Source organism: Podarcis raffonei, chromosome 4, assembly GCF_027172205.1.
Source record: "Podarcis raffonei isolate rPodRaf1 chromosome 4, rPodRaf1.pri, whole genome shotgun sequence".
NCBI classification, from domain to species: Eukaryota; Metazoa; Chordata; class Lepidosauria; order Squamata; family Lacertidae; genus Podarcis; species Podarcis raffonei.
Window position 1 is genome coordinate 65,507,921 of NC_070605.1, and position 14,463 is coordinate 65,522,383.

Here is a 14,463-nt window from a genome sequence, read left to right on the forward strand (position 1 = left end):
CAAAACAACTTACAACCGCAAAAGAAAATATACAGCACAGATCATTAAAAGTTCTTGCCACACCATACTGATAGTGGCCAAAGGCCTGTCTAAAAAACATATTTGCCTACGAACGGAAGGAAAGCATAGAGGGAGCTAGCCTTGCCTCTTGTGGAAATGAGTTCAGCAATCTGAGAGCAGCCACTGACAAGGTAAGGCATAACAGCAGTGCTCCTACGTGTCACATAGGAATTAGCAAAAATGGTGCTGTAACTGGAAGGCTTAGGTAACTCACTTGCACCTAGAGCTAAGCTAGTTATATCAGGCACACCAGATATAAATTTGTATTCTAAGGCGTGCTGCCTGAGCTGCATCAGTACAAAACTCTACCACTGGGATTCAAAGATCTGCTTAGCTTCAAGAGGCGTTGTGCTGATCCTGCAATTTTTTTGATCTTTAGCCCCTAAAATGGTAGACCCCAATGCCATATAACAAACCACCTCTGGAATTTCCAATTTAAAAAAAAAACGGTGTTTGCCAGCAGAAATGAGAGCTGTAGTTCAGAGGGATGGGGTTCTAAAGTTCCCTTGGGCTCACACAGAACTAGTTTCCCAGTTCTTTGAATCCCAGCCTATGCATATCACAACTATGCACACCTTTGGTTCAAAAATGAGATTCCGCAGCAACTGAAGCGAGCCCATGATTGCCCAATTACAAAATGGAGCAGCTTCATTTTCCTGTAGTGTAAATAATCTATGGGATTATTTATACCTCTACATGTAAAATAAAAAAATTCCTTCCAACAGCACCTTAGAGACCAACTAAGTTTGTTATTGGTATGAGCTTTCGTGTGCATGCATACCTAGGTAAGTGATGGTAAATTGCAGATTAAGGTCCCACCCTCCAAGCCCCATGAGCACACCTTCTGCTTCCAAGTAAACAATGAATGGATATAGCAGGAGAAGCATCACTACTCAAGAGCCAGAATTGGCATGATTCCTTATTTATGCAAGTGTGATCCTTTACACTACAAATGTACAGTGCATCATTTGCATTAACAGCTGCCATTCACTCACATATAAATAAGCTACTGCACTTGAACAACTGAGACAAAACATGCCCATTACCATAAAAGTTGCTTTGTACACTTTCCTCCATACATGCACTCTTCATAACGTGTTGGTAGCAAATAAAGGGTTGACCATCCTCCCAAATGCCATTAAAATCGGCATGCTCAAAAGACTAAATGCCACTTTTGGAGCTGCTAGAGGGTTTTCAAAATCATTATAGCTCAACTGTACCAAACATCTGAAACACAGGTTGTAAACTAATTTACTGTAATAACTATGTGGGCAGTAAACTCTTAATTGCCAAATAAAGATTTGAGAATAATGGTCATAAGCTCCACAGCTAGTTCCTTTTAACCCTTAATAAGGGTTGGAGGAATGCAAAACAAAACGCTCCTGATTTCTTTTCTTTGCAACTTAACAACAGAGGAGTCCCAGTATAAGACACTTCCTGATCTTTCATTTCCTGCTAGGTTTTTTCCTCCCTTTTTGAAAAAAGTTATCATTAACACAGAGGCCCTTCCCCAATATCAATCCATTGAACTCCACTTTTTCTCCATGGGCCCAGATTTTCCATATCAATAGATCACTTCCTTTCACAATCATCAGGATTACTGGAGAAAATAAGCTGAATAACCTTCGTCACTGTCAGCACAGCTGCAAAAGCAAAAAAAAAAAAAAGTCACCGCCTAAGGGACAGATTAAGGTCACGCATGCGACTATAAGGCGTGCACGATCATCCCTTCCTCGAAAATTTACAGGCGCATACTTTTTTAAAGCCAGTTACAAAGTCCATTTTGCAAGCACGGGCAAGCAATTTAATAATGTTTATGTATGCAAAGAGAGCGTGCCCCCCCGGGGGAGGAACGGTGCGGAGACGGAGAATCGAAAGAGGCCCTTGCTGGTCTATTTTCGGATCAGAGCCTGTGCCCAGGGAAATGAATGGAGAGAAATTGCATGCGGTGGGGGGGGGGAGAAATAAGGCACATGCGGCGGGGGAGGGGGGCGAAGAAATCTGTATGGCTGGAGAAACAGAAGAGCGGGGCTGAGCTTCAGGGAATCTGCATATATGAAGGGGAGGAGCTGCAAAGACGAAGGTTAGAAAATAATACGGGAGGGGAAAATCCCAACATGGGGAGGCCGAAGGCTGCGGCTGAAGGCGCAAAAGTTGGCGGCAAAAGGGCTCCCGGTTGAGCCCGGGCGAAACGCGGACATGTGCGGCACAGCTTCGGGGGTCAGCGGGAGGGGAAGGCGCCCGGCGCGGCTTAGTCAGCAAAGGCAGTGGCCTGCGCCCAGCAGCCGCGGCTGCTCCTGACGGTGCAAAGAGGAGCAGCTCGGGCCTGCAGCAGCGAGCCATGGCTGTGCAGGAGAGGAGAGGCACCGCAACGGCGCCCGCCCGCCCAGTCAGCCACTCTGCCTTCCTTCGCTGCAGGAGCCTCTTCCTCCTCCCTCCCCCACCCGAAAAATAAAAGGGTGGAAGCGCGGGGTCGGTCTCGCCGGCCGGGGTTAGGGTGGGCAGGGGAAACCCCGAGCGAGGCGCCTCACCTGTGGCGCTGAGCATGAAGTCGAGGGTGCTGTGTCGCGCGGCTGCCATAGTGAGGTAGAGCCCTGTGCCATGCCTGGTGGAGCGGCCGTGGCTGCTGCGCTGCGAGTGCCACCGAGTGCGTGTGTGTGTGTGTTACGCACGCGGGGTTGAGGCCGGGGTTGCCGCCGAGCGGGGAGAGCCCGAAGGGGAGGGGCAGCCTGGCTGGGAGCGAATGAGTCGGCGATGGGGGGGGGGAGAGGGAGGCAAAAGCAGAGAATTGGCTGCGACTCCTCAGAGCCAGGAGGACGGAGAGGTGGCCGCCCTCGCTGCTTGCTCGCCGCCTTGCTTACTCGCTCGCCCGGCCGCCTCCCTCGGGGAGCGCGGAACCGCAGGCGCTTTGCTGAGGAGTTGTTGCTATTGTGTGAGCAAGGCGGGCTTTGCTAAGGCGGTAGCCGCTGAAACGGCCTCGCGGTTTACAGTCGCCAAGCCCGCCCAAAAGCTGCTTGTCAGGTTGGGGGGGGGGTTAGGAGAAAAACAAGCTTGGGGGGGATTAGGAAACTGCCCAAGCTTGGGTTCTTGTAACTTATTATAAAAGCTCCCAAGAGGAAAAGGGTGCAAGCTTTTGAATCGCACAGGACTCCTTGCCAAGCCCGTTTTTGAGAGGGCTGGGGAAGTTGCTTGTCCTGCTGGAGCGTTCGTTTTCCTATAGTTAATTAGGATGTTCACATTAGTACCATAACAGCAGGTCAGCCCCATATTCCCAGCCCCATGGCCCCTCTCACCCTCAGCTCCCTTATCTCTGCCCCCATGCCTTTTTTACTTAGCGTTTTCATTCCTGATGTTCAGTCATTACAATACTATATAGAAGTTCACATGTTCAAATAGGGATCTAGGTTACGGGGGTTTGGGTGTTTGTTTGATAGGACACGTTGAATTGTAGAAGTTTCAGTGGTTGCCTCTTGTCTCCTGCATTTGGAAATTACTCAATGACCAGTTCCAAAAATGAGCTTCAAGTAGCTTGAAAGCTGGTGTTTTAATATGGTTTGTTGAGCAGAATTTTCTTAGGGGGACACAGCAACTGTAGGAGAAAAGCTCTATGTGGTATTAAGTTACCCAACCACAGCAGTTAATTCCAACAGAAAATACACTTCCAGGCCTACTGGTCATAAGCCTGTAACACCGAAAGGAAAATCTGCCATCTTTTCCTTCTGTGAAGTTGAAAACAAAGCCTGACAGCATGTGACTTACCCAACATACTGGCCAGGTATGGCAGGCCCATCAGGGACTAGTGAATACCCAAACTAATCCTGTCCTAACCCTGTTTATCTGGAAGTAAACCCTACTGAATTTAATAGGACTTGCTTCTGAATAGACTTGGTTAGGATTGTGCTGAACCACTCTCACAACTGGGTTAGTTTAAAAAATGAAACTGCTACTGCAAGACTAGCATAATGAGCAAATCAAAGAACTAATGCTAACACAATATTTCCCAGAAATGAGGTGATTCAGCATCCAAACTAAGACAATAAAACAGATCCTATTTTAAATGGTCTATTCCTGCATATCCAATGATTTTCTTTTGAACAGCCATTCCTAAAATCCTCTATCCCTTTGGTGTGGAATGTTTGTGTGTCTCATCCCTGAAAGCCACATTTATTTGTGCCCACACAGTGCTAATTTTCCTTCCAAGCCTACTCCCTCAAAACAGGCCTCCGCTATTATCAATCTTTTTTTGTCCCTCTTAACTTTTAGAAGGCTGCTCCTCCCTCCTGAAAAAAATCCCGAACCTAATCACTGAGGAATACTTCCAACATTGTTTTAGAAAGCTATGACAGTACTCTTGGGAGCTGCATTCTTGTCTAAGAATTGAAATAAAAAGTTTGGTGCAGAAAACAGGAAAGGGTGAGGACAGAAACTTAACACTTTCTTCACCTGCCACTTTTGCAGCTTCCACAGAGAAAGCTTTTAAAAAAATGAAGTCTTACAAACATGTATCTTGAATTCCACAGTCAGTTTGTGGGAAAAGTAAATGGGTGGGGGGAAATGTTAAGCATCCCCATCCCTACCGCATTACCTCTACATGGCAAAGCAAAAAAAAGCAGAGTCTCATAGCTTTGGTTTATTGATTTGCACATAACATTAAGTTAGAGGCACACAAGAACATGCAGCCAGAACTTACTGAATGCACACAGAAAGCCTCTGTGCACATATGGGTCTCTGTATTCACTATAGTGTCTATGCCTGTGAGTGGACAGAGCTGCCCCTGTCATTTAAGTGAAGGGAGAAGTCTGCACATGTTTACGCAACAGTTGCTGTGCACTGAACAACCTACCAAGCTCCTGTTTATTGTAGCTTTGGATTAAGTCCAGTGCTCAAAGTGGGATGGAGGAGGCGGGGAATGAGAAGAGTGTCAGCTGTGAATTTTATTTTTTTACAGTGCATTCTTTAGGAATAAATCCCACTGAGTATTTTCTGCCAAGTGCATAGGACTGCCTTCTCAACCTGCAATCCTATACCCATATAGGGTATGTATGGAGCTTATTTGTGAGTCATGCACAGCATTTCATTGTAACGCTGCAGTCCTACACACTTACTTGGGACTGAACTCAACTGAAAACAATTGGACTCTATTGTGGGTAAACATGTATAGGTTGGCACTGTTGGTGGCTTTTTGCAAAAAAAAGAGTGATCTCAGTGAAACCAAGTGGGATGGATTTAAGTCTACCTGAAAAAAAGTGGGACAGCATCCTATCCCACTTTACTCCTACTTTGCACACTGATTTATATCAGAACTATGATACATATGTGCAATACATATGTGTGTCACTGGGCCAATTCACAAAGAAGGTTTAGTACATGTACCCTGTATATACACCATCACTTAACAATATCTTCTGGTTAGATTACCGCAACACGTTATATGAAGAGCTGCCTTTGAAGATGGTTTGGAAACTTCAGCTGATGCAGAATTCAGTGGTCAGGTTGCTCACCAGGGAAAGACAGTTTGAGCGTATTACGCCAATCCTGGGCCAACTGTACTGGCTACCAATTAGCTTCCAGACTAAGCTCAAAGTGCTGGTTTTATACCTATAAAGCCTTAAACGGCTCAGGACTGCATCTCCCCATCCAAACCAACCTGAATTCTACAGTCATAATCTGAAGCCCTTCTTGGTGTGTCTCCTCCACAAGAGGTCCTTAGGGTGACAATATGAGAATGGGTCTTTTCTGTGTTGGCCCCCCCATTTGTTGAATGCTCTCTGCACCATTATACACCTTTAGGTGCCAGGCCTTCTATGGCCTTCTAAATGTTTTTTTTTGGGGGGGTTATTGTTTTAACTCTTTATTTTGTGCTTTTATCCTGTGAACTGCAAAGTGCTTTTATCCTGCGAGTTACAAAGCTGAAGGGCAGTATATAAATATTAGTATTATTATTAATAATATTTTGCCCCTTGTGCAGAGACCCTAAATAGTTCATCTGGGCATACTACCATATCTACACAGTATAACATCTTGCTACATATGCAGTCACTATACATAACATATCCTGTGTGGAACATACATGTATTCAGAGAAGCTGGCTTTGTTTCACTGAAGTCAAAGGCATAACAGTTCCATAATCAGCACTTTAGTAATTATGTTGCAGTGGAAATAAATAAACAGACCTCTATTAACTTTAATGGTGTCGGAACAGGCCTTGCATCAACGTGGTTTTGCAGGCTTAGGGATATTAAAACAGCACTAGTAAATATTTCTACAACTAGCAAGTTTCTAAAACAAGACATCTCTTCTGCAAGATGTGCCATGAGGCTTTGTTTGTGCATGTTTAAGACTCCCTATATAACATACTTTTAGACGTTGCCATTAGTGAGTAATACATATTGGCACCTACAACTCATGTAATATTCATTCTTGCAGGGATGGCGTCAGCACTTGGCATCCTTGGGCTGCTGCAAGGTCCACAATGATGCTTTCCATGCCACACACACACACCCATAACATTGTTTCTGGTCCAGCACTCTGAGGTAGGGCTAGAACTAGGAACCTTTTCACTTTTGATCATTGTAGGAAATTAAAAGGGTAGCTAGCTCCAGCTGCCTGGTGCCATTTTGACCAGCTAGATAAGCTTGCCAGGGCCCGCTGACAGAGACACGCCCCCCCCCCGAGATGACCCTTTGCCTGGGCAACCACCAAACTTGGAGCTGACTCTCCCTCCCCACAATGAATCATAATTCCCAATTTTTAGTATACGTGCTGCCGAAGCGAGCACCATAATTTCCATATTTCCAGGTTTTGTTTTTTTAAAAAGTAAGTTCCTAGCATTTGTAGAACTTGAGATACAAGGGGAAACATGCAAGCACTTTTCTCATTTTTTTGTGAGAAGCAAAACTCCAAACCTTCAGTTTTTCATTACCCTTCACCCCTGGATAAATTATTGTGAGCACCCATATTCATATATTGTTGCACATATAGTATAAGATGCTTTACCACTGAGCTACAGACCTTCTGATCCACAATTCCTTAGACCAGAGGTGTGAAACCTAGGGGACAGATAGGAGAAACCTGCTTCCTGGAAATTGGCACCTTTATCCTACAACTGCCATAGGAACATTCTGGGGTTCAAGGCATGCACGTGTACATTGCACATGTGGGTCTTGTAGGTGCTACACTTGATATCCTATCAGCGAGAAACCTGTTAAGAAATGCCTAAGGCTGGGCCTGCATGAACCTTTCACCCTGAAAACAAACTGACAGAAAACTGCATTGTTCAAGTAGAGTCACCTTGAAAGTTCCTTTGTTCATTAACAATATGCCAGAAGCTTGACAAGGTTTTACCCACTGTTCATGCAAACCCAACTGACTCTAAGAGTCTTGGCTTTTAATTAACAGAGTTTTGGAATGATAAAAGTGCATCAGTTTGTTACAGGCCTTGTTAAGCAGTTATAAGCACAACTGAAAGTCTAAAACTCTAGTTCAGTTGAGCGCTGAATATTTATTTCTGCCTGATATATTACTGTACTTTGGAAGCACATTAGACTAGCATATTTTCTTTTAAAAAATGGCTCCAGGGCTGTTATTTTAAAAGGCAGATATAATTGTGCTGTGACCCAGAAGAAGGCTTCAGGCCCTGCTCACAGCAGACATGTCTCTTCCATCCACCATTTCTGCTGATTTGTTACAGCTCTGACTGCATGTTGTTACATGAAGTGCCATTGGCTTAAGCAGGCTGGGAAGTTTCTTCATTATGGTTTGGGCCTATTAAAACAATAAAAAATGTAGCATTTACTTATGCTATGATGAGAGATAAAAGAATCAAAATTAAATTAGGTGGTTTGGGTCTTTTGAAACGTAATTTGTAGTATTCCCCATCTAAAATGTTTGGGATGCGTATATATAAAGCTTTTCCTGAAGAGCCCAACCCTCATAACCTTCCCTGCCTTTGCTATCAAATGCCAGCTGGAAAGAAGCCTGACACCACTTGAAGATGCCTGGACTTGGACCTTATTACAGTGCAGCTGCTTTAATTTACTTACAAATTCTTTCCTCTGTCTGCATAGTCTTGTTTCTATTGATAGCCGTTTTATTGGTGTTTGCGGGGGGGGGGCGTTCTTCATTTTTTGTTTTACAGCCTTAAAAAAGAACTTTGAGAGCCTTATTTCAGCATTAATTCTTTCTATAAATGCTTAAAGTTCAGATTGGGAACCAATGTCCCTCCAGAGGTTGCTGGAATGGAACTCCCACCCCACCCCCCGATCATTGGTCGTTCTGGCTGGGGAATTGGAGTTCAATAACATCTGGAGGGCCACAGGATCACCACCTTGGCTTTAAAGTCTTCCAGAGAGAGAGAATAGCAACCAAGAACACACCAGCACTCTCTACTTTACACACTGATGGAAAACCTAAGAGGTTATGACAACATAGAGGTAGAGTAGGTTTCTCAGGTACACTAGGTCTTTCAAGACCATACATGGCTTTACTAACTTTAGTTTGAGCATGAAAGGCAATAAAAAAGCTAGTGTAGATATGGGAGATCACAGTATATAATCTGCTCTTATATGACCCATAATAGGGAGCAGGCCAAGAAGAAAGTACACTGTTCCAGAGATGCCTATAAAACAAGGAGAAAGAAACAGAAGAAAACAAGCTTGTTCCATCCTCCATGCGACAGCCCTTTAGATATTTGAAGGTGAGTATAATATCCCCTCAGTTTCCTTATTGCCAGGCTAAATTTCCTCAACCGTTCCGCATAAGCAAGGATGGGGGGGTGGAACTGAGGGGGCCATCGCCCCGGGCACAGTTTTTCCACTTGTACTACTGGCAAGCCAGGTGTCCCCCATCTTATATTTGTGCAGCTGGTTCTTCCTGCCTAAGTGGAAAAACTGACATTTGTCCCTATGGAAATTCATTTTGTCAGTATTGGCCCAGTTCTCCAATCTGTTCTCCCGGATCTGTCTTCAGTAGTATTGGCTACCCCTCCCAGTTTGGTGTCATCTGCAAATTTGACAAGCCTCCTCTCCATACCTTCATCCAAGTTGTTTATAAAAATGTTGGATAACAACAGGCCCAAGACAACCCTATGGCACCCCACTTGTCCCCAGAATGATGAGGAACCATTAGTAAGCATGCTTAGAGTTTGGTCAGTCAACCAGCTACAAATTGAACAGTTACCTCACCCAGCTCACATTTTACCAGGTTCTCCACAAGAATATCATGGGGGACTTTGTCAAAAGCCTTACTGAAATCAAGATAACACTATGTCCACAGCATTTCCCTCATCCACCAAGCTTACGTATTTTTCGCTCCAGAAGGCACACCGGACCATAAGGCGCACCTAGTTTTTAGAGGGGGAAGTCAAGAAAAAAAATATCCCCCCCCCGCACCAAAGAGCAAAGAAGCCAAGACAGCGAGCGGGATCCATCCCGCTGGCTGTCTTGGCTTCTGCCATAGCCGTGCGCAGCCTCTCCGGCCGGGAGAAGCTGCGTGCAGCTATGGCAATTCCCCCACCTCCCGCAAAAGCCCATAGGAGCCGCGCACCCTTTAAGGAGTGCCCGGCTCCTGCAGGCTTTTCTACAAGGAGGGAGAAGGGACTGACTGGCCACATTAGTCCCTTCTCCCTCCTGGGAAAAAGCCCGCAAGAGCCGCACGGAGCTTGTGTGCGGCTCTTGGAGGCTTTTCCTGCCTGCCTGCATTTGCTCCATAAGACGCACACACATTTCCCCTTACTTTTTAGGAGGGAAAAAGTGTGTCTTATGGAGCAAAAAATACAGTAATTACCGGTATCTGTTCTAGGTCCTTTCCTGGCATCAGTGTCAAGATGACCAGTCAGTAGTTACCTTGGTCTTCTCCCCCCCCCCTGACCTTTTTGAAGTTGGGGACAAAATTTGCTTGCTTCCAGCCCACAGAGACCTCACCTGTTCTCCAAGAATTCTCAAAGATTGTAGGCAGAGGCTCTGACGTGATATCTGCAGGCTCCTTTAGTACCCTTGGGTGCAGCTCATCAGGCCCTGGATATTTGAATTTGTTAGATTTGCTAGGTGTTCCCTTACCACCTCTTTTCCTACTTTGAGGTGCAGCTCCCTCCTTGAATTGTGTATTCTGTTATCACCAGGTTGGGCACTGCTTTCCTTTTGGGTGAAGACAGAGGCAAAGTAGGTGTTGAGCAGTTCTGCATTCTCTCTGTCATCCAGTAGCATTTCTCCATGCTTGCTCTTCTTCTTGCTTCGAACAGAGCTAAAGAAACCTTTTATTATTATTCTTAACCTCTCTACCACTTGTTCTTCATCTTGCTATAAATTGGTGCAGTTCTATAGAGACTATTGAGGTGATATCCCCACCCCACCCCAATAATTGCATTGTGGCTCAGGTGAATCAACGATGTTTCAAATTACTCAGCAGTTTTTAAAAATGAGGTCTTTGCAGAGCTGCCACACTTCTTAGGTATGGAAGCAAGCCATTAAAGTGGAGATCTGTTTGAAATAAATAAAAAAGCTTTCCCACATATTTTTAAAGTCTTCAAATGGTTTCCTTAAAATGTGGTTACACTACTATTTGCAAATTGTGACCGTTTAGTGTACTGTGACAGTGGGAGAGAGAGAGAGAAAATCAAGATAAAAGCTGATCAGGAGTTAAATGGGAAAGGGAATGATTGCCATCTGTTGTATTATTTATCATTTTATTTTGCTTTTTGTTTGTTCAACATGCAGTTCAGTAAGTGGCTGCTTGAGGGTACTGCTTTTTTATTTTACTTTTAAGGAGCCAGTGAAGCTGTGTAGAATTCACCATCTGTGACCCTGCAGGGAATTTTGGAATGTGTCGCTTAGGTCATACAATATAGGCACTTGGTGGTGAAGTGTATTAGTGGAAATGTCTGTATTCAAAAATAAAGAGGAGACTGTCACTCTCTGTCTCCCGTATGTTGCAGCTTTTATGCGGCACATTGTAAGTGGAGGCCCTAAAGAAAGCCCCCCCCCCCAATAAGCAAGAGCAGGAGCATCTCTACAGTCCAGATATCCCGATCAAGCAAACCTACCCAGATAGTAAAACACATTACCTTTTTATATACTGAATTGGATTAATTATAGTTGATAATTAATACAATCTCAAACTTTTCTTCTAAATCTATAGCTTCATCAGACTGGAAGATCAATCCACAAGAAGCAGTACTGCAAATAAAGTATTAGAAACAACGATCAAGCCATTCAATGCAAAAGTCATCAGCATAAACAATGTTTTCGCAGTGCTGCAAAACTCTATATACTGGAACAAATGCCAATTCCATACCAACAAAGCTTCAGTGAATCACACCAGATGTGGTGAGCCACAAGACCAAGTGAAAAAGGTTGCTAGAAGGGAAGCATTATTCAATGATACATCTATGTCTCTGGAAAGACGGACTGTAACAGACGGTTATGGTTCAGGGTTTAATGAATATGGAAACAAATTACAAGGGATTCAAATGAAGATTTCAAGTGGGAATCAAGCTGTAGTTTTGCAATGCAGAGCCTAGGACTTGCTGATCAGAAGGTCGGTGGTTCGAATCCCCGCAACGGGGTGAGCTCCCGTTGCTCAGTCCCTGCTCCTGCCAACCTAGCAGTTCGAAAGCACATCAAAGTGCAAGTAGATAAATAGGTACCGCTCCGGCGGGGAGGTAAACGGCGTTTCTGTGTGCTGCTCTGGTTCGAGAGAAGCTGCTTAGTCATGCTGGCCACATGACCCAGAAGCTGTACACCAGCTCCCTCGGCCAATAAGCGAGATGTGTGCTGCAACCCCAGAGTTGGTCACGACTGGACCTAATGGTCAGGGGTCCCTTTACCATTTACCTTTTAAGTAACGAGGACTATTATGGGGGGGGGGGAGTTTCTTACCAGTCCTATGAGTTGTCTCCTACTAAGCCACACAGAATAGAACCACAGATATCAATGGACATAACTAATTCCAGGATGTAAATTCCAGTAGGAAATTCTGAAGTGCAGAACTCTTAAAGACAACCCCCCATGGCCATGCCCTGATATTCATATACCTTCTAAGGCTATACAACAGAAACAAACCTTTTACCACGGCAGACAATATGGCTTCAATACCAAGCCAGCTTTCCCCCCTTCTCTCTCCCCACCTTCCCTTTACTTACCATTGAGAGCCTGATGGAGAGCTCTGGTACACTCAAAATTTTGCTCACAATATTGTGATGTTATGGTTGTTCATCTTCAAAATAGTTTATTTTTATCTTATTTTACCTTATCCTCAGGTCAGCCACTTGTCTCTCAGCCTAATCTACCACACAGGGCTATTGTGGGGATAAAATTGAGAGAAGAATCATGTCACCTTGATTACTTTGGAAAAAAGGTGGGAAATAATAATAATAATAATAATAATAATAATAATAATAATAATAATATAAAAAAACAACTTGGGAAAAGACTACATGGGAGGAGTTAACGAAATTTCATTCAACCCTTAATCTCTTTACTATTTGTTTAAGAAATCTGCACTATTAAGACTAAACTACCCCAGATTTCTTGAGAGTCCCATGGGCTGCAAGAAGATCACACCTATCCATTCTTAAGGAAATCATCCCTGAATGCACACAGGAAGGGCAGATCCTGAAGCTGAGGCTCCAACACTTTGGCCACCTCATGAGAAGAGAAGACTCCCTGGAAAAGACCCTGATGTTGGGAAAGATGGAGGGCACAAGGAGAAGGGGATGACAGAGGACGAGATGGTTGGACAGTGTTCTTGAAGCTACCAGCATGAGTTTGACCAAACTACGGGAGGCAGTGGAAGACAGGAGTGCCTGGCGTGCTCTGGTCCATGGCGTCACGAAGAGTCGGACACGACTAAACAACAACTCCAGATTTCAGCCATATACAAAGAAAGCACAATGCTAGGTTTCTTTGCAAAAGGACAAGTAATTTCCAGATTTCTAAACTACAGGCCTAAGCAAAGCTTTGGTCAACAGCCACATGTGACCCTGCAGGGCTAATGGGAGTCTCCAAGGGCAGTGTGAACCAACTAAATGCTGTTTAATCATTCCATTCCTTTCAGCCTCTATTAACCTTTCACAGGATTGGATATATTTCTACACCCCATACATACCTCCAGCATCACCACCTTTCAAGAGCAGTACAAAAAGCTGCATATTCCAATTCCTGCCTCTAGCAAGATTTATAAAATACATAACCCAAAGAAGGGAATTGCCACTTGGCTGGTCAATCACTTTCACAGGAGCCCAGGGACTTTCTGGAAACTGGTCCTTGCCCAGGGGGACGAAACCAAGATAACACTGGGGAAACAGATAACTTATCAACTCTTATTGCTAATCAATCACCTTGATCAATCTGGGCAGCTAGTGCGTCAGCTTTTAGTATTCGTGTAATTTAAACCTTGGCTATTTGAGCAAGGAAACCCTACGATCAAGCCCAGCTGTCCTCAAAACCGGCCAACAAAATATTCTCCCTTTGGCATTCAGAGTGATAAAGAGACCACTGGACATGTTAAATAGCATAAGAATCTGGTACCGGACAGCAGGAATTAAGAGCAGATTGCCATCAGATCATTGTCAAGACTTGCCTCCCAGCAGGAAATGAATTATTTAAAGCTCCATGCATTCTCATCTGGGAGGAAGCTGCAATGAATCCACTAGGACTTGCTTCCAAGTAAATATGGTGTTCTGCTTAAATCTGCCCAAGGACACAGTAGAGATGACAGGTTTCACATAATATTCTTAGCATTTCTTCATAATTTAAATTCGGTTTGCACATTTGGTTGACAGTGATTCTATTGCAGTAAGTTTCTCTCCTGAGCTTCCCTCATCCACCATAGTGACACAGATGTGAGCAGACAGGATCGAAGCTTGAAAAGCAGTTTTAAATCTTGCATTATTCAAAGTATGTCAACTGCTTAGTGAAACTAGTTAATTATTGAAACTCCTTTGGATAGCTAGTTACTGCTTGGGGCCAGGAGAACAATTACATTCTATCTGCAGCAGACATAGTTTCTTTTAAGTGAGTTGCAAGGTCAAATATCTAAGATTATTAGAGAAGGCAGATACACCATTTCAAAGTGTCTTTTGTCTGCAAAACCCTCTATGAATCAAAGAGAGAAGGTTAATTACTTTGTTTTTCAGGAAAGCTGCAGTTCCATCATGAATGGCATAACATAGCAGAGAACTCTTTCTCTCTCTTTACTTTCTCAGAAGAATGGAGTTTCCATTTATTTTTTAAAAATAAAAACCCTGTCATTTAAACTGTTTGACGTTCACCATTTTACAAAATCATATGAACAGGAACCCCACCACCAAAACAGAATAACTAATTTACACCAGTATTGGCATGCGTATTGAATATTACCTCAGTATTTATGAGGGAGTAGCTGAAAATGCTTGGCACAATTTATAAA

The 14,463-nt window shown here is 43.9% G+C and overlaps 1 protein-coding gene and 1 long non-coding RNA gene across 3 annotated transcripts in view; one reads left to right on the top strand and one right to left on the bottom strand.

The window, feature by feature from the left end:
* Nucleotides 1-2,993, bottom strand: part of SMS (spermine synthase) — a 35,070-nt gene extending 32,077 nt beyond the window's left edge. Inside the window, exon 1 of one of the 2 annotated variants that reach the window (XM_053387061.1) lies at nt 2,592-2,993. In XM_053387061.1, the coding sequence (XP_053243036.1) occupies nt 2,592-2,640 (49 nt within the window). In that variant the 5' untranslated portion in view covers nt 2,641-2,993. Of the gene's footprint in view, nt 1-1,683; nt 1,940-2,591 lie in introns of those variants that run through there. The other variant, XM_053387062.1, reaches the window with a different exon arrangement.
* On the top strand, nt 2,069-14,311 carry LOC128413145 (uncharacterized). The gene is made up of 4 exons (XR_008330254.1): nt 2,069-2,143; nt 11,194-11,381; nt 12,314-12,411; nt 12,548-14,311. It is a non-coding gene; the product is annotated as an uncharacterized LOC128413145 (long non-coding RNA).
* The last annotated feature ends 152 nt before the right edge of the window (nt 14,312-14,463 follow it).